This window comes from Lathamus discolor, chromosome 2, assembly GCF_037157495.1.
Source record: "Lathamus discolor isolate bLatDis1 chromosome 2, bLatDis1.hap1, whole genome shotgun sequence".
Classification (NCBI taxonomy): domain Eukaryota; kingdom Metazoa; phylum Chordata; class Aves; order Psittaciformes; family Psittacidae; genus Lathamus; species Lathamus discolor.
Genome location: NC_088885.1, coordinates 88,440,263 through 88,466,517, shown reverse-complemented (window position 1 = coordinate 88,466,517; position 26,255 = coordinate 88,440,263). Strand labels below are relative to the sequence as shown.

Below are 26,255 nucleotides of genomic sequence, written 5' to 3'. Positions count from 1 at the left end.
GGACTATGTTGGCTCCTGGAGAACAGCAGAACTCTCTGATCTAAAAATTTGCATTTGGTCTTCTCTTCCTCATGGGTGCAATATCCTCATGTTGTCTACACCAACATCAGAAATAAAACAGTGCCAATACAAAGACTTAAGTCCTGGCCCTCCATCTTCCCTATTTAATGTTTTCAACTTAAGCATAACAGAATTAAAGCATGGATGCAAGCCACACAGTCTTAACTAGCCTCCAGACCAGAGATCATAACCTGGCTCCTTTTATTCACTACTACCACACACAGAGCCAGAGATTAAAATCTCTGAGGTTAAAATCTCTAAGATTAAAATATCACTCTGTGACATTTAACCATCTTTGCAAGGCATGCTTATGACAGCTGAGGAGAAGGGCTACTGCTCTGTAATGATTTCTTAGTTAGTAATACATTTACATATGTATGTCCACATGTGTATGTATATATATATATGTATGTATACACACAATATATTTATGTAAACAGATGGAACAGCTGCCACATCATTTTCAACCTTACTTAAGAAGGCAATCCAGTACAGAGAACAAGTTTCAAGCCTTTGATTCCTTTTGTTTTTAATATGGTTTTAACTGTCAACACTAGAAAGTCATAAATATGAGACTAATGCAATAAGGACTACCACAAACACCCACTTCTATGTTATTTTATTTTTGTTCCCTACTCAAAGTATCCACACATCTTCACATATTTCCTTCCTCCTCACTGTCAGACACTGAGGCTCTAGGTTATGGAGGAAAAAGGACTGACACTTTCTGAACTGTACCAGTTTGTTGCAAGAATTATGAAGACTAACTGGAGGCACCCTTTGAGAAAAATGTTCTGGTAATTATAATGAGATGAACTTCCATGTTTTGCTATGTATCTGCAGCCACAGAGAAAGAAAGACTTTCAAAATGTGTTCTTACATTGCTAAACGTGCTCTCTTTTACCTTCTCACTGCTTTGTTCATAAACAGTTATGCCCATTTGCCTCAGAGAATATTAACAATTTGCAGTATTTCATAGTATTAGGCTCAGGTCCCCTAAAAACAATGGTGGGAAATCTTCATAAGAGTTTTAAATCTTATTTTAAATCTTACTTTCTGTTTATACGTAAAGTGCTGAAAGACAGATCCCTACAGCAACTGTTAACGGGTATGCTCTCTGCCTCTTGACTCTTTTCAGACTTTCTTGGACACACAAGGTTGTGTCACAACTAACCTGCACTGCATATTTGAAGAACTGCCACGAAATGCCTCTGCTATGAAACACCTAAAGAAAAGCAGGGCTGCTTTTTCTCTAAGTGTTTTGTCAGTTCTGTGCTTTTCTGACACAGAACTGACCACAGAATCTTATGTTCACACACTCCCCAAACATTAAATACTTTCTTTTGACTTAAATCCCTTTTGAAATCTCCAAAGCAACTTGCTGAAAGGGTGCAACCTTTCTCTCAAAAATAAATTATTAAATTAATCTTACATTAACTATGATGATGCCAGTGAATTTCCATACAACTCGTAATGCAAATGAATTTGTGTTTTTTAGGTGGCAATGGGCACTTCATTTAAACACAAATCAAAACAAAACATAAAACGTTGCTTCCTATGCAAAAGCTAAACAAAGAATTTGATTGCACTAAAGGACTTCGAAACCTAATTTGCTGACTTCACCTTGGGATTACCTGGAAATAAAAATACATTAACAATACATCAATAAACTTGACATATAAAAATACTACTCATATTTGAAGATGAAGAAACTGTGTTTCTTCTGTGCTATATCCTGTACAGTCCTGTTGATTTCAGAATGCTTAAAACAGGGTATAATGGATTTTGTCCCACACACTGTGGAAGCTCCATGCAATAGAAACATAGTGCAGAAGCGGTTGTGTGCTGCCTGGTCTATCTGGTATTGCTGATACTTTTGACAGGAACATTTATTAGACCATGTTAGCAGTAGACAAGAGACTCCCTCTGATACCCATAATTGTCTTCAGGAGACTCGCCATATATTGTAGACACGTCAAATAAAGCAGCTATAAAAGCATCCACCACATGCAATCTGAAAGCACACTGCTGCTTTCTGACAAATTATTGCAGTCATGGCTTGAGAATGATCAAAGGGTGAAAAAAAAAAAAGGGTTGCCATTTTAAACACAGTAAGAATGAGATCACATCATCCATGAAAAGCATGTGGAGGTGAAGTGGGGTAGTCCGACCTCAGATTCCAGGAATAAACTCTTGTCTCTTCACCTCTCCACTACAGTATAGCTTGATCTGTGTCCACTGAAATCAGAAGGAATTTTTATAATTTATTTCACAAAGGGAAGGAACCAAATGTTAAGCATCCCTCTTTTATGGGCATCACTGTCTAATGTTGGGGGGAGATTCACAACATCCCTAATGGTATTACATAGCAGTTTCAAAGAGGGCTATGATCCCCCATCTTAGGTCAGTGAACACTATCTTAGACCACAAGTAGGTCCAGAGAAAGTAAAATAGGACTGTTACAATTCTGTAGCCGCAGGTACTACCCTGGGGAAATGTACCACTCAGCTTAGAAAAAGGGTAGTAAAACCTGCCCTACAATGTCTGCATATGAATGTGCTTGCTGTATGCTTCCTATACGTGCTTCTTCAAAACATCAGGGATTAATTCCTGGTTATGGAAAGTATCTGTCAGCACAGAGCAAGAACCATGTTCTTGGTATCTACTGAAAACTAAGAAAATTCACTATGAACTACACCCACAGTAACATCTGTGTAAAGTAAAGGGAAGTAACAGATGTGTTTTCCTTTCTTAGACCACAGTGGTGCCTACTTTTTTGCTCTTGAAGTTTAGTATCTGTCTGGAGTCTGTCGATGATCTTTGCCAAGATGCATATGTCTTTTTGCCCGTGACATTTACAAGCAAGTTAGTCTTGCATCAGGATGCTCTGGGTTCAGTTTTATTAGCCTACAGAGGCTCAGGACTCTCTTGCATCGTTTCACTCCCTGTCAACAGCAAACTGCGACTACAGGTGACTGCCTATTGTCTCAGTATAGCCACAAGAGAAAAAGAGCAGAGGTAAATAGATGTAGGGCAGCAGAAATGTAAGTCAGTGCATTTTTCACAGTGCTGAAACACTTGACAAGGTGAATTCTGTAAAATCCAGGCAGCTCCTCAAGGCTTTTCTGGATACTTTTCACTGGCAGTGCTGAAAAAGAAGGATTATGTGTTGTGAACAGAATTCTAAGGCAAATTAAACAGTTTAATGGAAGATAAATATCTCAGGAAACCATGGAAACTTGGGATAGCATCACAGTGTTCTAGATTACTATGGATAAATAGAAATCAGAATCATAATGGAGAGACAGGAAACAAATAGTTATTAAGCTGTTCTGAAGCTACTGGGAGAAAGGCTAGGTTGGTCCTTTGCTGGTGTCAGAATTCTTTGTGCTAACAAAAGGAAAAGGGTTTTTCAGCTGTTCTGAATTGTCCATCTCCTTTGAAACTAACAAGAGTTAGACACCTAAATACATCGTACTGGCCCATAGTTTTAACAAGCCTTTTATGAAAGAGCAAGAGAGACTAGAAATTACTGATTCACTTCATGAGGCAGCCACAACTGTGATGTGGGGCTGTGATGATTTCATAGTCACAGGGTTCTGAGCTGCATTGGTGTGGGGGCATGGCATGATTTTGCCTCTTATTGCCTTCTAAGTAAACCCACTCACTTTTAACAACTATTTTTGTATAGCAAACACACATTTCATATATCTGCCAGCACCAATTTGGAAATACAATACCACACAGTTTTCTTTTGGGAATTTTAAAGTTTGACATTCATAGGTCTCTTTCAAAACACACACAGATCAATCAATCCGGAAAAAAAAAGTAACTTAAACCATGACTTAGCAACCGTAGCTAAAGAAAAAATTCTTAGTGTAGAAATAATCCACATTTTAAAATTATGATTTACCTCAGTGTTCAGGTACCTCCCCAGTACATACCTTCCAATGTTCCAGAAAAAATCTAAAACCGCAAAAGGACTTCAGATTAGCATGACAATAATATGATGTGACCCAGCACCGACTGTTCAGTATTTTTTAAGCCAATGGAATGTCACGCTTAACATTTAATTGTTCTTTAACTAAATAAATGCAATTAGGATTTTCCCTGTAATCTTTCTGAACAAGCTGAGAAATATGTCTCATACCTACCCATGCATTCGTGCAATTATTGATGAGGTTGTTGATGGAAGATTAGAATTTGCTGGGTGAGTTGCTGACCAATGAACCTTGCCAGTGTATCCAGGGATATTTGGAGTGCTAAAGGAAAATTGGAGAAAGGTTAAATTAAACGACTATAGGCTTGAAATATGACTTACAGATCAGTTCTAAAATAGCTAGTGCTTATCAAAGATGGATGGGGTAAAAAATCTTTATAATACGATCCGTAGTCCTTAGAATGTATGAATTGTCATGGCTTCTTTAAGATCAATGAAACAACTTTATGATGATAACAAATGATAAACTAGCTGATGATCTGGCCTAAAATCTTTACTTAGACATGGCAAAAGTGAATCTTTTAGTGGCTTTTCCTTTTTTGTTTTCCCTGCTTTAGGTTGAATATCTGTATGATATTCATGATTACAAGCAACACTGAACCTCAAAGAAAAAAGGGGTCATGGGATTTGCATAGAACACAGAAAGCAAAGAATTACTCTTTTAAAATACGATAAAGATTTAGCTCATATTTAGGTTCCAGCTTCAAATACGGAGTTTAGGCAGCAGGTTTTAGGCCAACAGGTGTGATTTCTCACAGCCTAAACCACAAATGATTTCCCAAATGATTCTGAGGTTCACTAAATCTCCCCTAGAGTCCATTAAAAGTGTATTTACATTTATATGTAATATTATTAACACAGCTTAGACACATCAACCTAAATTCTAGCCCAAGTACACCAGTGGACTGAGACAGTATGGGCCACATCTTGGAAGACTAAAGCCTTGTGTTAATTCCAATGCTAAATTTTAATGTGAAATACAAAATAAAAGAAATTGAGAAAAGAATTCTACTTCTCTGAGGTAGTACAATAGAAAATTTTGATAGCAACTGAGGCAAGATGAAGCAGAGATGGACAAAATTAAAGAAAAAAACACAAAGGTGTACAAATAAGAATTCAGAGAGATAATCCTTAAGATTGAATCTATGAAGATAATTCATTAAGATAATCCATGAAGATTAAAGACTAAAACTCTAAGCCCCTAATAAAATAGCTTTTTTCAACACAAAGTTATTCAGAGAGCATCATCAGTACTGTTCTATATTGACAGCTCAAAATAGGACACTGATGAATTATACATATATCCAGCCTGCCTATACGCATGGAGGGAAGAGTGCATGACAAGCTGTTTCATCCTCTGAATCAGCTAAATACTTGGGATTGTAACCTTTACCTCCACTAGACCTTCGTAGGTCTTCAGACCACAAGAATGATAGATAACAGTGCCTTCTTTAAAATATCACCAAGGTATTTTTTTGTTTCCCCTGTACTGGATAAACTTCAACAGTTCCTTTAATTATAAAATGCATACAGATACTGGATTCAATACAGCCGATCAGATACTTCTCTGAAACTAAGTTCAGCACAAGATGCAAAACTGGACATATGTACCAAATGTGGTTTATCAGAAAATTCATTGACTTGTGTACTAGTGTCCTGGTTTGAGCAGCAGCAGTCAGTTTGGAAGTCCCCTCAGGCATCATGGCTTGAGCTCATGGGAGAGTAGCTCCGGCTCAAGGAAGGGGGGAAGCGACACTTCGAACGCACTTGCGGCCCCGGGTTCCTCCCGGGGCTACGCCTGTCTGAGCGTCGCTTCCCCAATATGTCCCAATATGTCGTTTAAACCACGACAACTAGGAAACTTGGATCTGGAATTCTTAACCAGAATAGCAGAGGTAATGACAAATTCTCTATCTACTTACCTCAGTTATAACAAAGGACTGCGACTGAACTATACTTGCCACAGGAACATTGGCAATATATGTTGTAGTCTTTGTATCCATAGTTAGCAGAAAGACCATCTAGTTCTTTGTCTTATTTTGGAGTAGCCTTGCACTAACTCAAACACTGTTATATTCCCTGGGCCATGCTCCAGTACATGACCCTCCAGAGAAGATGGCTTTGTAGAATCAGTACAACAGTTCTGCAGCATGAAGCTGCTACCTATAGTAAGTCACCAAGATGTTGGCTGAGCAAGTAACAAATCTGCTCTCTGTCTTGACAGAAGCCATGCAGGGATAACAAGTAGGCCTGAAAACCTGCTCAGCAGTAGAACGTATTTTCAGAATTAGCCAAAATGGCTCACAGACAAATTTGATTTTTTGTGTCAAAGTAGACAAGGTTTAGGTTACATGTGGATTAGGTAACTGTCAAAAATTTAATCTGCATATGCAGAGATCACACTGAGGGACACAGTGGACATTGGGTGTGTGCAAGTACAAGTGCATGCATTCATCTAAACCTGAAAATGAGAGATCACTTTGAAGGAATCAGTCAGACCATGAACATCACAGTGGTGGTGTGCTACATATCAACATGCATCTCTCACATGCAATAAAGAAATTCCATTGACTTCCTTAAAATTGTATGAGCATCACAGAGGAGGCAATAACAACAAGAAGCCCTGTACTAACTTGCAACATTTTAATAACCTATTTGAGTTCACTGACATAATAACTACGCAATTGTGGAGATATTAGAATACATTATCCACTGTGAGCCACTTGATTGATAAAATCTGACCTTAAAAACTACAAAACTAGAAGAAGAGAAAAAGACATAAGAAATGGCCAAATATGACCCAAAAATTAAACCTGAGAGATGGCTCAAGATGAAGACTTGTTTTAGACTTGTTAGAAAAGATTGACAGGAATTGGTATATTCATAACATGTGGGAAGGATGTAGCTCTGAAAGAGAAGAGAAATGGGCAAAGAGAAGCTAAAAGAACCAGGACAGTAAGAAAGCTTATACTACAGTAAAGCAGCTGCTCTCCTGGAAACCTGCAAAGAAGATGCAAAAATGAGCTGCGGTTATGTACGTGATAAAGCAGAAGAAACTGAGGTTAAAAAAATACCCCTTTTCTTTTTTTTTTTTTTGTTTTGGATCATGGTGTCTAGCTCCTGTGTGTGCTTTCTGATGATCCGCTAAACCCAATTGCTGCTGCTAAAGAAAACAATCAAGTGCCAGGCTATCACTGGGCAACATGCAAAACTTCTCTGTGGTTATGCTGTCGTCATCAAGCTTTCTTGCTGTAACCATGACATCTCTCTTGTTCATACACTTCCTTGTAATCACACTAGCAGCTCTTAGTCCCAACAGTAAGAAATATACAGTGTTGACAGTTGAATCTGTGCAAGCTCTAAGATTTTTCAGACGGAATGTAGCGATTCTGGGTGTGTCTGCTTTGGTGTGCCTTTGTTTTGTATGCCCACATAGGGATATCTTTGAAGATTTTTATTTCCTGGTAGTGGTCAGGAAAATAGTGTAGAATCAATTGAGCTGGCAACTCGTGCTGACATTTAGAGATATTTGATATGCCTTAAGGCATTTCAGATAAGCCCCCCTAGCACAGGACCTGCAGGAGATCCATGCTGTCCTGAAGCAGCAGCTGGAAGTGATGGTATAGGGTGCCTCCAGGGCACTGGATGCCCAGGTTTGCCATGTCAATACTATATCAGCTCTTTTTATGGGAGCAGAATCAGGATTCCCCCAAATAATTTATAACTCTTCAAAACCTTGGATCTAGCATTTTAGCTTGAATGACTGAGGTAGACAAGTTCAATGTGCAAAACTTCTGTCTAGTGAAAGCAATCTGGTAGATACTTACCTTGCACTTACAAGCAAGGATTTCCTAGCATCTTACTCTTTCTTAGAAACACTGTTGTATAAATCTCATATAACTAAATCACCAGATTACATCATTGTCGTGGTTTAAACCCAACCACAAATGATAATATTGATAAGAGAAAATAACAAGAGAATACGATACCACCGCCGAACGAGTTCGACCCCCCCGAAGAGCCAGGACAATCATTAACTAGCTCTTCTTGTTACTAGAATTATAAAATAGGCCTCTCGGGTCTCACGCACAGTGCGTAAGACTCGCAACTGTCCGCCACCTCAAATTCCCTTCCAGGAAGACTTAAATGGATTTGGGGCTTCTGAAAGAATAAAACCATCAAAATGGTAATACCCCAGAAATATTTTGAATCATGTTGAACTGAAACATTTTGTTTCTACAGTTCCAAACAGTTTTATTCTGCTTTCACCCTTTTCACCCCCACCCTCCTTCCCCCCATAACCCCACCTTACCCCCACCCCTCAAGCTAGCCATAGAATCTCAATTAGAAAATGTCAAAATAGGATATTTCAGCATTCCCCACCATCCATCCCATGCATAACTCAAACAGGAAAATCACTAAGGCATACATGGTGGACAAACTGTCATTTTCTGAAGAAAAAATACAAGATGGGAAAGCTTTTAGGCAGCTGAAGAAAATGACTACACAAGGTGCAAGGTGGCAGAGAGTTCTGTCCCCATCTAATTGTGGCCTGTGAGCTTTCTGTGGTAACTTGAAATTATAATGGGTGCTTGGACACAGTCAGTTGGAAGCTGACTGCACTGACAAAATATGACCAAAGTCACTACAGATACACTGATGTAATAGCATTTTGCCCAATGTCCTTGAGGATCCAAGGATAAAGAGTAGTTTCAGAGTATATCTTTGTGCAAGAACTGTAGGACTTGAAACACTTATGACATTGTCTTCTTACAAACTGCATGTATTAAGTTCCCATTTCAATCAACTGCTTCCAGAAGTGGATTTTGGTCAGATCCTGTCCTCTCTCTCTGACACACACAACCTCTTCGGCCTTGGACAACTCACTTCAGTCTTCTTAGTCTTCATCTTTCAAAAACTAATACTATCATCTACTTTACCAGTGTTATGGTAATGAATTAGTCAATGCTTCAAAAGTGCTGCTAAGTAAATAACACTTGGTTAGAATGCATATGTATTGTGTAAGCACTGCCCTCTACTGAGTCTTATGAGAGCTGATGATGAGTAGGAAGTTTTAAAATGTTAATGATTGACAGTTTTTTGTTTAATTGTGGAGGACAGGCTTTTCACGTGGAACAAGAAAACATAATCTATGTTCTAACTTCTTTTGTCAGATTTCAAGGGGCAGGTTCCAGTAAGTATCACAGTGAAAATCAGGAACACAAAAAAAAGAGAAGAGCATAAGTCAGATATAAAACTTGATAGATATGAACTGCTGCTGTGTACGCTGGAATGCACTAAATATGCTACAATACTACTGCACTAAGTACTGCTAACTCACTGAGTACAAGGGAGTTCTAACAATGCCAAGGAGGTGAGTTACTTGTCAGGCTGAGCATTTACCAGAGCCCTGCCCACGAATGCTGCAGTGGAAATCCCCATCACTAGTGTGGGAAGCTTTTTTTCCATTGACCCTTAGAACACCTGCAGCGCTAAAATACCACATAAAGCATAACTTTGTTTCAGCAGCTGATTGGGGAAGAGGTCAACAAAGGAAAAAGCTAGTGATGAGGGGTGGAGGAGAGCTATACAAAATTACATTCCTATAAACATGTTAGCGAAAAAGAGGACAGCAGATTACTATGTTGGGAATCCATATGATGTAGTAAAACTAGTTTCTCTATGGTTTTCAAAATTATTAAGTTCAAAATGCAATTCTGAATAAGAAAATCTTTTTCAAAGTAGTTGCTAATTACAAGAAAGAATGAATTGTGTCATCACTTATTTTCACTTATTAATAACATGGAAGCTCTCCAAAGTGCCCAGAGAATTTAGCAGTCTGAGTCTTCCTGGAGATCACTGTAGCTGTGCTATGAAGTTTCCTTCTCTGTGTAACTTGCCCAAATGAGCTGAAAATACAGTTTCATCAGAGTTCAGATCATCCTCCTCTTCCTTCATACCCATTTGGGCTGGAGCAGCAGTTAACACAGGCCATCAGGTTTTTAAAAGTGCACGGCACCTAAAAGCTTCATCGTAGTGTTTGTGGTCAGATTTTTGCAGGAGCTTAACAGTCAACGTGCACCCAGAATGAGAGCCCTTTCAGAGTTCTGGTTTTCATGTGTGGTTACTGAGCTATTTTTGAAAGCCTGTCTGGCTGCATAAAACACGCTCTTTAGCTCTCAGTTGCTTCCCCACCTAGTATATGATTAGCTAGGTTACATATAACCCCAAATGCATTATTAACCCTCCACAAATAAATAAATCTTATAAGCAAATAATTAATAATCAAATTGGTAAGAAACAAAGAAAATTTGATCAATGAAAACAGGCATAAGTAATTCAGAGTTCAAAGTCTTCTAAAACAAATTGCAGAGGTCTCAGTTCCACAAAATATATGAAGAGATACCCAATTCTATCCCTGCTCAGGAGATCTTGTTAAGTATATACCTTTAACTCACTGATTCCAATGGAATCTACACTTCATGAGTTTGAAAGAAAAGAAACAAAATACAAGAAGAGAGTTTCAAGCAGGCAGACAATTAGAGAAAGTGGAGGGGGAGAAGCAAAAAAGAAAAAGAAAATATGAAACAAACACAAAAGTCAGAAATTTAAAAACAGAATGAAAGCCACTTGAGCCACTGGACAATTGCTGTCCAGGATACCTAACAAAAGCACACAAGCAACATAACAATGAAAATACAAGAAGAAAAAGCATCAAAGGATTCAATTTGGAACCTCGCTAGTTAGTGACATAAAAAAATGAGAATCAAGCCTGCAACTCCTGTGCTCTGACCCTGTAGTCCACTCGATGGTGCACTGAGCTGTAAGACAAGATCGTAAGTTCTAAGAAAGCCTTTTGGAGATCTGCTGGTGAAAAAGTACCACATTAGACATATATTTTTCAGAGTTCTCTTTCACAAAAGCTTCCTAAGATTTTCATTCGATCTTTAAAAAGAGCCAGAAAGGGATCTTTGCACTTGGCAAAGAAATGACAGAAGATTCCAAGTTTTATGCATACACTGCAACATAACTAAGCATGAAAGAGTGGAACAAGTTCATGGGGCTGTTCAGCCTGGAGAAGAGAAGGCTGTGGGGAGACCTCAAAGCAGCCTTCCAGTATCTGAAGGGGACCTATAAGGATGCTGGGGAGGGACATGGAACTGCTGGAACAAGTCTAGAGGAGGGCCATGAGGATGATCAGGGGACTGGAGCACCTCCCGTATGAAGACAGGCTGAGGAAGTTGGGGCTGTTCGGCCTGGAGAAGAGAAGGCTGCGTGGGGACCTCATAGCAGCCTTCCAGTATCTGAAGGGGGCCTATAGGGATGCTGGGGAGGGACTCTTCGTCAGGGACTGTAGTGACAGGACAAGGGGTAACGGGCTAAAACTTAAACAGGGGAAGTTTAGATTGGATATAAGGAGGAAGTTCTTTCCTGTTATGGTGGTGAGGCACTGGAATGGGTTGCCCAGGGAGGTTGTGAGTGCTCCATCCCTGGCGTTGTTCAAGGCCAGGTTGGATGAAGCCTTGTGTGGGATGGTGCCTTGTGTGGGATGAAGCCTTGTGTGGGAGGTGTCCCTGCCCATGGCAGGGGGGTTGGAACTTGATGATCTTGAGGTCCTTTCCAACCCTAACTATTCTATGATTCTATGATTCTATGACCCTTCATTAGAGGCTGTAGTGGTAGGACAAGGGGTAACGGGTTCAAACTTAGGGAAAGTTTAGATTGGATATAAGGAGGAAGTTCTTTACTGCAAGGGTGGTGAGGCACTGGAATGGGTTGCCCAAGGAAGTTGTGAATGCTTCATCCCTGGTGGTGTTCAAGGCCAGGCTGGACAGAGCATTGGGTGAGATGGTTTAGTGTGAGGTGTCCCTGCCCATGGCAGGGGGGTTGGAACTAGATGATCTTGAGGTCCTTTCCAACCCTAACCATTCTGTGATTCTGTGATTCTGTGATCATAATCAAAGTCAGGAATGCATATACAAACCAAGGATATTAAGAATGCTACATCCCAGGGCTGGAACAGACCTCAAGAGATGATACAATTGATCCCTTTCCCTAAAACAGGCTTTATTGAAATCCTGGAAGAGAATGAGAGGAACTGAACTGAGGAACTGAACCATCCAGTCTGACCTGAAAAAAACAGCTTCACATCTTCATTAAGGAAATTCCCACTGATCATCTTAGACTGCCACCAGATCACATAGTTTTGATTAATAAGTTCAGATTCATAAATTTAGCACTTCTAGATGAATCACACCACTTATGACATGGATTTTTACATGTGGTGGAGGCTCCCACAGCTATTCCATGTCTGAATCACAGAGGAAAAACTGAATAAAATATTGCTTAGATTCCTAACTCTTCACTTGTGACTCATTCTAACTTTCAAGAACTATGGCCATCACTTGTGCTAATAATTATTTTTTTAAACCATGTTTTAGCAAAGCACCATTTCAATAGCTTAAAGCTCAGAGTTTGGAAAAAAAAAAAAGGCATAGGCTATGGCTCAGGATACACGAAGTTTGATTCCTAGCTGTACTATAGATTCCCAGTGGTATTTGCCAAATCACTTAATTACACTGCACCTGAATTCCCATCTGTAAAACTTCCAAATTGCATGGCATGGACTTCAGAGCATTATCTACAGCGTCAAGTATGTGCACAACAGCTTTTCACAACACTAATCGTATACTAGGAGCTTTTAGGCACAACTGCAGCGTAAGTCCTGCCTTTTATCTTTTTTCTAATTCCTTAAGAAAAAAAGAAGAAAAACAGAAGATGGTTTCCTGTTCTGCCAAAAGGAAGAGAGGGTGGGCACAAGGGTAACATACAAACCATGCCCAGGTTCACCACTCTTCCTGTTTGTCTCTGCAAAACTACATGACAGATGACTCTTAGCTAGTTTCAGCTTTGCTAATAATTTGAATGGCAACCACTTTCTTGCATGGTCCGGGCAAGAATAGTGTCTCGCTCCAGAGTTATGCCCGAGTGACAGTGCTGTTGCCCAAGTGCTAGAGGCAGGAAGTGCAACTGCTAGTCCATGAAAGAGTGAAAGTGACTATTTACAAAGAGACTTTTACATCTTACAGGCTTACAAAGATTATTTATGCTTCTAAATCCAAAGCATGTATCTCATTTCTCAAGGATTTTGGCAGGAGTCTAGTAGCGTCAACACCTTTATGCATCTTTCCAGAACTATTGGCAAACATACAAAACAAAAAAAAAATTCTAAGGATCAATGGTATGTATTCTTTCTGAATTCTTCTTTTCTTCTGCTTAAAATCATAGCAATCCTGATGTCTGACACTCACAGACAAAGAATAAATATGGAAAATGTAATAGATCTGTTCAGATGGGATTGAGTTTTTCACAACTTGGAGATGTCAGAATCTGTTAGGTCTCAGAAATCTTGGTCTCCTGGTTGCCAGAAGTCAATGAAATCCATAGCCTCGTCCACTAAAAAAACCCAAAAAGGAAAATGACATGGAGAGTACTAGAGAAGGTAATACAGAACCTGTTGCTAGAACTTACAAATCTACCATGATATCATACATTGCAAATAGCTCCAGACAAGATGTCTGTCTGTTTGAAAGACAGTGTACACATCAGCTTCTATTGTTCAAAGCTCTACAGCAATAACAGTATGACATGGCAGAACTAAGGGTTAATAGCTCTGCTAACTTCCCTACAACTCAGAAATCTCTGTTCAACACTATACTGTATGCTATGTGTGCTGTATTTTTAAAGCATATTTCTCAGTAATAATTTTATACTATTTTATGTTCTAATTCAAGCAGAAGTTAAAAGTTAGATGAAGGCTGTGAGAAATGAGATGACTTGTGCAGGAGGTGAGATAAAACAATCAGAATGGTGCATTATGTACGTAAAAACTTGGTAATAACAGGTTTGGTGCAGTAATATAGGTTAAATTTGAGGATTTTACAATGCTCAGCACTTTACTTTGCATGTGAACCTACCGCTGTGATGAACAAGGATGTGTGAAGAATGATGTGCTGCCCCCCATATGTGTGTGACAGCATGTGATGCATTACCAAAGGCTATTCTCCCTGAAACTGATGTAAGAAACAGAAATGAACAGATCTAAGATGGAGCTTAGAAATCTCAGCTACTTCCAAGGCAGCTCCCAGTAACTAGGAATGTTTAGCACGTACTCTGCCTTATGTAAAGACCAGAATTGTGCTTTTTCTTCAGAACAGAGTGGGCAATATTTTTACAGCTCCTCTCCCTCTGCTTTGCCCAGTGAAGTATCCCTTCTGTAGTTTCCTCACAAATGCGGGCTGTGGAAGACCACTGAAAGGCCAGAAAGGAAAGGCCTGTGCAAAGAGAAAATCTAATTTTGTGAAAAGACCAGTATCTTTCCTCTTTTCTTTGATAATTTTTAGTTCCTACCATTAAGTCATTACTTTACCATTTTACTTTCTCAAAAGTTTGCAAATAAATGCTTAACTGCCAGCTCAAGCTACTAAAGACAACTTTAGGAAAAGCTTAAAGCAAAAACCTTTGAATCTCAAACTTCGTGATCTATCTAAATAAAAAAGGGCTCCTAATAGCATTCAGGGAGCTTTTGCAAACTCAAAGGCCATCTAGTGACTAAAGTTAGAAATCACACATTTTTAATATGGCAATATTCATTGTACTACACATCAAAAAACAGCATGTGCATTTCTACCCACCAGACTTCTTCATTAATAATAAAGAACAAGAAGCATTTAAAGTATGAAAGTATGGCATAGTTTGAAAATAAACATAGTTTTTTTGGAATTAAGGACTCTTCAAAATGGTATCAGCAGAAATTCCTGTTGCATGCTAAGCTCAGACCCTTCTCTTCCAAGTCCTCCCCACTTTAGCCTTGCATGGAACACAGATCTATTTCCTGATCACAGAATCACAGAATCACAGAATCCCAAGGGTTGGAAGGGACCTCAAAAGATCATCTAGTCCAACCCCCCCACAAGAGCAGGGTAACCTACAGTACATCACACAGGAACTTGTCCAGGCGGGCCTTGAATATCTCCAGTGTAGGAGACTCCACAACCCCCCTGGGCAACCTGTTCCAGTGCTCTGTCACTCTTACAGTAAAGAAGTTCTTCCTGATGTTAACGTGGAACTTCCTATGCTCCAGTTTACACCCATTGCCCCTTATCCTGTCACTGGATATCACTGAAAAAAGCCTAGCTCCATCATCCTGACACCTACCCTTTACATATTTGTAAACATTGATGAGGTCACCCCTCAGTCTCCTCTTCTCCAAGCTAAAGAGACCCAGCTCCCTCAGCCTCTCCTCATAAGGGAGATGTTCCACTCCCTTAATCATCTTTGTGGCTCTGCGCTGGACTCCTTCAAGCAATTCCCTGTCATTCTTGAACAGAGGGGCCCAGAACTGGACGCAATATTCCAGATGCGGCCTCACCAAGGCTGAGTAGAGGGGGAGGAGAACCTCTCTTGACCTACTAACCACACCCTTTCTAATACACCCTAAGATGCCATTTGCCTTCTTGGCCACAAGAGCACATTGCTGGCTCATGGTCATCCTCCTATCCACCAGGACCCCCAGGTCCCTTTCCCCTTCACTACTTTCCAGCAGGTCAACCCCCAACCTGTACTGGTACATGGGGTTGTTCTTCCCCAGATGCAAGACTCTACACTTGTCCTTGTTGAATTTCATCAAGTTTCTCCCCGCCCAACTCTCCAGCCTGTCCAGGTCTCGCTGAATGGCAGCACAGTCCTCTGGTGTGTCAGCCACTCCTCCCAGTTTTGTGTCATCAGCGAACTTGCTGAGGGTGCACTCAGTTCCCTCATCCAGGTCATTGATGAAAATATTAAATGAAAATATTAAACAGCACCGGTCCCAGCACCGACCCCTGGGGAACTCCACTAGTCACAGACCTCCAGCTAGATTCTGCGCCATTGACCACAACTCTCTGCCTTCTTCCTTTCAACCAGTTCTCGATCCACCTCACTACTTGATCGTCAAGCCCACACTTCCTTAGCTTATCTATGGGGATGCTGCGGGAGACAATATCAAATGCCTTACTGAAATCAAGAAAAACTACATCTACCGCTCTACCATCATCCCTCCATGATGGTGGGCATTTACAGGAATGCCTGTGTTAAGTAGTCTCAGCTTTATTAGGAACCACAAGTCAGGCGTCTGGGGGTATGATCTAGCAGATGTGCTCAGTCTAGCTTCACATGCAACCTTTCTCAATTCAGAAAAATGAAAAGGTGCTTGCCAAATTCTTAAAACTTGGTTGTGCAAGGAAGGAGGGGATGCTCTGATTTCCATCCCAGACTAGGTCAGAGGCTGCTGATCATGAAGAGTTCATTATACTATGACAGTATATTGCACTGGGGTTTACCACAGACAACTTCTACCTCCCAGGGTGTGCACTCTAAGGGTAGCTTTTGGGCTGACAGCCATTGTCAATCCATTATGACCATTCTGTACTAGATGACGGCAGGGTCACCTGGGTCACAGAGCAATTCCTGGACAGGAAAAAAAGAAACACTAATCAACATTTCTGGTTTAAAAGTGTGATGCACAGTGTTAGGAGCCTAATTTCCCTGAAACTATAACATTAATGTAACACAATAAAGAATCAGGCCATAATGTTCTATAACAAATTCATACTTGGTCAAAACAGGTGGCACTTAAGCTTACCATAGCACAAATAGATGGATAAAATCTGTTATACCATCACCTCAGTAGTCTGCTCATTTTGTATCATCTTCCTTTTTATACCTGGGCTGAATGATCACTTAGATTTACACAGACCTACGTGGTAGACAGTTACCACTGTAGGTCATTTACTACTGATTCAGCTCTTAGAAAGGACTCTTCAAGTTCAACTTTGAATCTGAAAGGTCACTGTGATTCCTGTGTTGACGGAACTCATTCAAGTTATTAAAAAGAATAAGGAACTTTCCCTCCAATTTTTTTTGTTCTTTTCACCCAAGACCAGATAACTATTTTCCCCCTTCCCAAGTAACAAGTATTCAAGAGGCACTATCAGAACCATGCTAATAAGGAAAGATACTCTGCAGTGATTGTGAAGTGAGGCTTTGAAGCTTGCACATGGCTAAGTGGTATTAAGGCTACACTGGCATTGACAATGTCTTCAGAATTTCCTGCACCAACACAGCCATTGTTTGAATAGAAAGGAAATCAAAGATGTGTGTACATTATTCATTAGACAGCTGGTGGAGGCAGCTGAACTACACACTGCATGCTCCAAAGTTCTAGTTACTTATTAAAAAGGTCCACAAGAAAAAACATGGAGATGAACTGTCCTGCGTGCTTGGCATGTCCCAAGATGAAGACAATTATGTGCTCAACTTGCAGCACATAACAAATGACAGCTCTAGAACATATGTGCATAGAGGCAGCTTGGGAAGGATAGAAATAGGATAGAAATGCGTAATCTCTTGTTATTTTAGCTATGCCCATAATCAGACTGGGATATTCTTCCAAAAAGGACATAATGGATATTAATATCTAGTTTACAGGTAACAGGCTGGAGTCACCAGCAGGCAGAGTAGACTCAGCACACACTCTCCCTTGGTACCAGAAAACACTTTAAGATTAGATAACATAGTCCAGCTACAACTTTTGCTTCAGAAAATGAGAGATGGATTGCTAGGGCTTAATCAAAAATGTAGAAATGACCCAGGGACATTTTGCTTATATATACAAAGGGATATGACAGATTCAAGGCCTTCAGCTTACACTGTTAAAGACAAAATAGGTAAATTACCTTTTTTTCACCAGACAGAATATTTTGATAGAGTATTTATAAGGTCCCAAACGAGAGGTGGTGACAAGTCAAAGTTTTGCTCATGGAATGATGAAATAAATGCTCATTTGAATTGAGTAAAAGACCATGGTAAATTATTAGTTTGGCATATATGCTAAATGACCCTGTTCAGCAGGCAGAATCTTGCCTTTTACTCTCCATCCTCAGATACTGGGACTTCATTCAATTTCCTTAGTATAGTATAAGCGAGTCTTTGAAAAATAATTGCTTCTCTACTTGTGACACTTCTTTAATTCATTTCTTGAGAATACAGGAAAACTTAATATCAGGTCTAAGTTTCTCTTGGTCTGTCCTTGTAAGCTGCTCTCACTATCCACATCTGTATTTCTGGGAAAGCGCAACATTCAAGAAACTGTAATGATAGAGGTTTTTATCCCCCTTCCACCCTGCAGAGATACTTGGCTTTCCCATTGTATGCCTGTTCGTGCCCCATAGCACACCTGTCGATTGAGTCCGCCTGAGCAAACCTGATGGCTCATGGCCTGGAAAGGAGGCTCTAGTTTTTCTATCTTTCTTTGACCAACCTTTCTTTCCCCATCTCTACTTGGCTCTTACCTGAGCTCTTCTGAAACTCCTGTCACCCTTTCCTGGGCTCATCTAAAATGTTCCACTCTGAGATACAATAGTGAAATACAGAGTGAAGAAAAGACACCAACGCACAGGTGATTGCTTTATATTCTACAGACAGCAGATAAAACCTTGCATTTTTACATGTGCTTGATTACCACAGTATTTTTATGAATGACACGTCTTAATAAAAACATCAGATGTATGGAATCTCTACACTCAACTTCACAAATTTCTCTATTCTGCTTTTTACACCTAACTCCCTCACAGGAGAAGCATGCTAGAGTGTACTTTTCAAAAAATTACTGATTGAATATCTTAACTTCTCCAGTTATAGAACATTGCTGAATTTAGTCTATTGAAATAATTAACTGTACACAGACTCCATCAGAAGTGTTCAGAGGACCCTGATATTCCCCAAAAAATCAAAATTAGGAATCAACAGGTCTCTGTGGAGAGGTAAAAGATCTTGTTTGAAATCTGTCCCAGAAGCTTCCAATAACTTAAAATCATAATTAGATGCTTCTTGTAAGGCAATGTTGCTCAATAAATTTGGCTTAATAGATTTTCACACAGCAATCAGAACCAATTGCAGGACTGAGTTTGAGTTTGGTAAAAATAACGATCATTACAGTTAATAATCACAAGCAAACTAACTTAATGTGAGATTTGTTATGGTACAGCATCATTCCTGTCAGCCAGTTTTTCACCAATATCCTTGGCCTCTCTTTTGGTACTGTGCATGCACATCTTCTGTACCAATTTACAGGGGAGGAAGAGGTAAAACATCCGAAATAATTTGAGGCAATTGCTGGAGTGCTCTATGACCTTAATCGCTCACTTGGGACTGTTTTTATTTGAAAACATTGCTGTGCCTGATCTACACAAAATTCAGGCTAAATTTCATTAGCAAAACCCAAAACCAGTTGGCAAGAAATTGCTCACTGACTTGGCTTGTTTTGGGTTCAGGATTGTATCTCTGTTCTGTGAAAGAGGATCAGCCAACACTTCCACTTTGATTCTGGAGGCAGGATTTTGTGAGGTATTATATTATCCTGAGGAACTTCTTCATAAACTCTAGATGAACAATAAAAAAGAAGACAGAAAAGCTCCCATTTAATCATTATTGAATGACACTGGTAGATAGATGATAACGAATTATGTGACAAAGAAGGACGTAAAAAATAACAAAGGTGTGCATTTCCAGGTTAAGGAGAAATTAAAAGCCCAGAATTATATGTTGCTTGTTGGGGAACAAGTAGTTATGGTACAGTTTCACGGGCTTATCTTCTTTAAAACTGTCTTACTAACTGAAAGAGGTAGCTTAGCTGCCAATAAGCTTACAATGATGATGGGATTAATTTTGTCTAAATTTGAATAATCAGTTAAGTGAGACGAGACATAAATAGAGATTAGACACTAGTCATATCATGCCTGTGTCAGGCGCTGAAGACAGATGTACAGAATGCCCTTATGGAAACCCCAGTTTCTCTTCATTGCCTATAGAGAAAGTGGAGATGAAAGGCACAGACTGGATGCAAGCTTTTAGGTAACTAATATTCATGAGATGAATCCAACGCTAAATGCTGATAAAATACCACAAGTTCTGAGTGATATAAAAATTGTTTGTAGTCTTGTATGTCCTGCTGCCTGAAGGTGCATATTAGCAAAAAGAAGATGAAAAATACAAGCAAAGCACAAGCAAAACCTGTTTTTTAAAAGAAACTCACTTTTAGTATTTGATTTGTAGAAATAGTCCCTTGCTTTTTTGTTCTCCATCTTGTAGAAGGATCTCCTGGTTCCTCAGCAGTCTCACAAGCTCCACTGCATCTCACTCATTCAAAAACTGTGTACTGTTTTTGACCTCTTATATTTTAAAATTAGTAGGAGTATTGATTTCAGTGGGTCCAGCAAGAGACAATAATGCCAAATGAAAGGTTTGCAGATAACTGTCGCAGATTTTTTTTGGTTAGTTCTTTGCTTAACTAATCTACTTTTCTTTATATATGGAAAATAGAACACATTACTTTCTCTTTTATCACTTTGCAAGAAAGGGCTACAAATCATCCTCTGAAAACTATAAATTAAGCACAAACCTCATCAGTTTATATTGGAAAGATATGTAAGACAGGCACAGCAAAAGAAGCAAAACAAAAAGAAGAAAGTCTTTGAAAAAACAAAGCGTCACTGCTTTTGGGCAAGCGAAAAAACAAACACACAGTGAAATATATAACTGCAGGGATGATAATCAAATCCAGCGCAAAACCACAGTTGCTTTATTCAATGGCACTCAGCCCTCCACAGATTATTCTGAGCTTTTCTGCATTATTTCTAGATGACCTACTAGCTTATTAGGCAGCGTAATATTACACAATTAATTGTGCTATGAGCAATTATTTAATAGCACAGATATTCTCAAGCCTACTGTAGGCTATTTTTCATTCTTAGTTGATTGTTCCTATGCTGTAATAGTTATGAGTGTCCTTGAATTGTTAATTTGATGTTTTTCAAGTTGCACATTTTTTGCTCTTTGCTTTGCATGTTTTTGCCTCTGACTAACTTTTCTTTTATCTCCTTCTGCAGGTAAGCGAAAGGTTTTATCTCCCTAAGTATCTATGTTACAAACTGGGGCTGCACCATCACTGCATACAGTCATTTTCTATCATTATTTAAAATGTAGGAGAGGCTGGAATCTTACCCTGATATGCCTCACACTCAATGTGCTGCTTAATACTGGACTAATCCTGGATGATTACTTCTCCAAAGTAATGATTACTTCTCCAAAGTAATGATTACTCTGGATAAAATACTTCTTGCTGCAGGACAGGAAGCATTGAGAAAGGAACTCTTCCTATACAAAGGCAATTGGATGATCAGTATGATGCAACCACAATTATTTCAACTAGTTCTGCATAAAATTCTTCAACAGAGCCTCTTAAAGTAACAACGGAATAAAGGTAAGAACTTCACATGGATAAATAATTGATTAGAAGATCAGAGAAGGAGGGAAAGGGGTAAATGATCAATTCCCCAGGTAGATGGAGATCACTGGTAGAGAGACCTGGAGGTAACCCATCTGGGCTTAGAACTTTGTTGCTTAACATATTCACAAATTACTTGGAAATAGGGTGTTGAAAGTTGAGTAATGGGTTCAAAAAGCAAACGGATATGTTCACGAAGGCAAATCTGTGAATCCGTGACTACTAAATACAAACACACCAGCTCCTTGTCATGAATCCCTGGTCAACAAATCATCACATGATATGAAAATATGCAGGGGAAGTATGATGACATTTAATGTTAATTATCCACAGTCTTGGATGGAACACTGGACTAGTTGGGCTTTTGGACAAATCCAAATATGGCCACTCTACTGGCAGCATGAGTTAACTGCTTATTTCTTTTAGAAAAGGGTGACTACCAAGTCCAGAGGTAAACTCTATAGTGCTTCCCATTTCCCAGTTTTCAGAGAAAACTGTGTCTACAGGCGTGTTAGCTTCCATCAGGGGCAAGAAGTCACCGCTGCTCCTCATCAGACTTATCAACTATGCTGGTTCCTTCTGCAATCCCCATGCCCATCTCTGTGTTAAGCCATACAAAATAGAATAATAACTACAAACTGGATATGAGGGCCTTGTCACCGGGTTTCCAGGTACAAATGTACCTGTACAGTCAAATTCTGAGTGAGAGAATTATACAGGCAAACACTGCCAACTTCCTAAAGGCCTTGTTTTCTAGCACTGAGCACCTTCACTACACCAAGCAAGAATACATGAAGAACAGCACTTCAGCTGTCCCCCTTCCCTGGCAGGCTCTGATGCTCCAGTCCTAAAACAACCTTCTTTTTCAGCTTCTCTGGGTTGTTATCACAGATTCTCACTGTTCAATAAACTTGCTCCACTCAGTAGATGCAAAAGACTGGTGGGGAAGTTCAAAGTAACACTGTTGACTGCCCAAGCCATAGCACTACATCTTCTCACAACAAAGAACCTCCTGTCTACTGCAGATGTTTGTAATACCTCTGCTCATCCATGTCAAAGGCTGCTTCTGTCTCTGCTTTTCTTTTTGTTATATTTTCCATTCATCTGTGACACAGTGGAGAAAGTGACTGTAGAGTTTGCTTGCAAAATGCCTGACTGATCTCGCTTTCAGCACAACTTCCCCAAACAACTTAGCTGTGGAATGTCTTGGGACTGGTATCTAGAAAGACTAGCAACTTTCATCACGTCACATGCCTGGGGGGTTTGGTAGTTGGGCTCTGAATCATATAGCTGAAATCTGGCATTTGTTTATGCAGTCTTATTAAAAATAGTAGCTTAAAACTCAACTATTTTTTATATCTCTATTTACACATTTGCAGTTAATACCTCAGCATCACAGGAAAACTTGTAAATGAATACTAGGTTTGGAAGAACATTTACACAGCTTTCTTTAATACATTTATGCTGGACTATATGTTTCAAGGTTTGCCCCTGAGTTAAGTTTGACTTTATCTGACAGCTTCAGCAGAGTCAGTATTTCACTCTAACAGCAAACTTTACCCAACAAAATATCACCAGAAAGCCGTTGGACAGTTTCTGTCTGGTTTGTGGAACTACTCTCCATTTCAGACCACTTTCTTAACTGTAACTCAGGTTACTGACTTGATGTTCTATTTCAGATATTGTCTGTGTTCTTTTCATGTGTACCTCTGCCAGAATATCTCTATCGCTGCCTGCTTTTCTCTACATTGGAAAAGTTAGTGGTCGGATAGAACTGCATATCTCAACTCTTCTTTCCCTTTCACTTTTCCAGGGGCTTGCAGAAAAACCTCAGCTGATCAGTTCTGCTCGATGTCTGAAGTCTAAATTCATATGTACATGGAGAACACAGCAACTGAGAAATGAGTGAAAATAATATGGGATGAGCAAGAAGGGGGAAAAAAGGAAAATTTTTTTATCCCTTGTGGTTACTCGGGCTCTTTTGGGTTCTGTTATATGACTGCAGTAAGTTTAAAGGGATTTAAAATGCAAAGTTAAAAGGCAGAAACAAGGAACCGAAACCACTGCCTGAATTTACGGCATGTAGACACTATGGTGACAATAATGAGGCCAAAGTATGCCTAACCATGAAGTGAGTATTAGCTGTACAGTAAAATGGAACAAGGAGCTTATTTACATTTCTTTACCATGTTCTAAGAAATGGCTTCCCTCATCTCTTAAGTATGTTGCCTGAATTTGCGTGAAATTTTGTTCTATCTGTAATGAGCTATGAAAATCACTGGAGTTGGCTTAATCTGAGCAGAGATCTACTAAAGGCACATCATCCCTATTGGAGGGGTGAATGGATTGAACTTTAGGAAAGAACTGATGCTTTTCTCTTCAAAGGTAGCAAAGCCATGTCTGTTCTCGGGACCTCTCACAGCAGGCAAGCACATCTCTAAGAGGCTTAGATACTGTTGGCGGTCCATCTTGTGAGCTGGTTCAACCGACAAGGTGGACTTTTTAAAAACACTTACATGCCTTCCTTTCAGCTCAAAAGGAAGCAACTGTCATTCTCTTCTATTGTCCTTATGTGGTAGTAAACTTAAAAGAGTCTGCTTGCTCCTGTTTCGCCACGTTCCTGAAGTCCTAGCCAGCAAACAACAGTAAAAAGAGAGGTTATCCTCCAGGACATCAGTGAATAGAAAACGTAAACATCAAGGAAGTGGTTTAAATAGTGAATTCTCTTCTGAAAACAGATTTATCAGGTATGGTACAAAAGACCAGAGCCATTGAGTGAGCAGAGAGGTTTGGGTTACTTTTCTTCTTGAAAACAATGGAAACCACCTCACAATGAAATATCTCCTTGTGTGAAACATGGTTCATGCATACCACAGTAATCTAGTCCTTCAAGGGGACACACGTAGCAACTTGAAATGGCACTACAAATTACTTATTCATCTAGTAGAGAGAAAATGAAGAAGTTTTCAGCCTTACTAAGAATTACATGGTGTTTTTATTTAAGTATTTTGAAATAAGCTGTTCTGTTGGTATCTAGATCACAAACATGAATTAACAGGAACAAGATTTAACAAATACAACTGCAAACAAATGCAAATCTGGAAAATTTACAATTATTATTTGGAGTAAGTAAATCATACTGACATCAGAGTTTTCCATGAAGCTTAATTACCTCCAGAGTTTTGCCATTTGTTCTATCAGGTTGGCAAATCCATTGCCAAATCCACCTCAGCTCAGAATATGCAGCACTCATCTCCTAATCCCAAAGTTGATGGTGTTCATTTAGCAATGTAAACAAAAGCAATCTGATTTATAGAGGTCCTCTCTTCATAATTTCAGTGCCATCTGCAAAGGCCTGGCACTTCAGAAAAATCAAACTACTTTTATCTGGACAGCTCAATTCACTTTGTTTTGTGGCCTTGTCGGAAAAAAAATAGGGCACAGAGCCTGATCATTCTCTCTTTTATGTTAGTCTCACACAGATGCAACTTCCCTGAATTCCTAACTTGCTCTAGATTAACAGGAACTCAGATATGGGCCTAAAACTTATTACAATACAGGTTTATAGTAATAAAAAAGCTGTGTTCTGTAATGCAGAATCATGGTGTGGGTTTTTTGGAGAAGTTTGCTGATGAAGCAGGAAAAAAACCCCAACTTCCTTCTTTATTAAGACATCTTTCTTATATAGGTCACAAGAACTAAAATGGGTAAGAAGTGGCAGCTGAGAACATTGTATATGCAGTACGAGTACTATAAGGCTAAGCCAACACTATGAAAACTCAGAACTTTGCCTGACACATCTCTTGTCCACTTCCTATCACACTCATCTCGTGTCCACTTCCTATCACACTCACACACTGAAGTTAGTGAAAAGATAGTTCCAAAATTTTACTTCTGCCTGTAACAAGATTTTGAAATGCCATACTGGTGTCTGTATTTACTGACTCTCAGTTATCTCCAAATCAAATACAACCAGCTTTACACTAGAATAACACTCAGTGCTGCAAACTGACCATTGCTTACCTTCTCCTGGAAAGCTTTAGACAGAGATGGCAGGAGAGGTGAAGACACAGGACCGAGGTTAGGCACAAGATGGAAGACATTGCAAGGATGGCTCATGGTTTTTTGCATTCATTTTGCAGAGTGAAATACAATTAAAGCTTTATTTTGGATTTTGTTGTCAGGGATTCTGTCCAGGTCATCCTGGGAAGTAAATGTGCCATGGAAGGCTGAATAATTTCTATTGTCAATTTTCAAGTGTTTCAAAGAAGCACATGGACGAGCTAGTTATGTGTCTAAGCTAGTCCTCTCTACTAGATGCCCACCTTTTACTTTGCTTCAAGATTCCTGTCAAACAGCATTTTTGGTTCCCTGGCACAGTAACATCATATCAGATCTTCCACACTGGGTATTTTTCCTGCCAGACTTCATCCACTTCCCAGAAAACTCATCCCCTCTCCTGCCCATTCTTTCAAAAGATCTTTTCTCTACCAAAAGCAAATTAATCTGATGCCATGGAAACATGCAAATATCCTGGCATACCAACACTTTATTAACTGCCTTTATGGAGCAGCACAAGGAAGACCAAGCAGCACAACTGTCAGTGCTTGCTTTTTTGACTAGCTCAGCCTAGTCCTTTGGTTTCGCTATGAGAACTTCCTTGCTCCCTCCTGGTTTTGGGAACAACAAACTGACCGTGAGGCCGGCTCCCCATACCTCGGGCAGGCCCCGGGCGCAGGCCGCACCTGCATTCGCCCGGCTGTTCCACCAGGAGCTGCGCCTGTGGAGCGGGTGCCTGAATGAACTGGGGTT

General features: G+C 39.6%; 1 protein-coding gene across 1 annotated transcript; it reads right to left on the bottom strand.

Annotated features, from left to right (window-relative positions):
* Positions 1-696: 696 nt before the first annotated feature.
* Positions 697-25,562, bottom strand: SPMIP7 (sperm microtubule inner protein 7). Its single transcript, XM_065669130.1, is given in 12 exon segments — positions 697-851; positions 854-897; positions 4,215-4,322; positions 17,119-17,231; positions 18,906-18,964; positions 19,408-19,455; positions 19,458-19,478; positions 19,481-19,537; positions 20,193-20,234; positions 20,237-20,286; positions 23,754-23,941; positions 25,467-25,562. Coding segments are annotated over 12 exon segments (981 nt in total).
* Between the last annotated feature and the right edge of the window lie 693 nt (positions 25,563-26,255).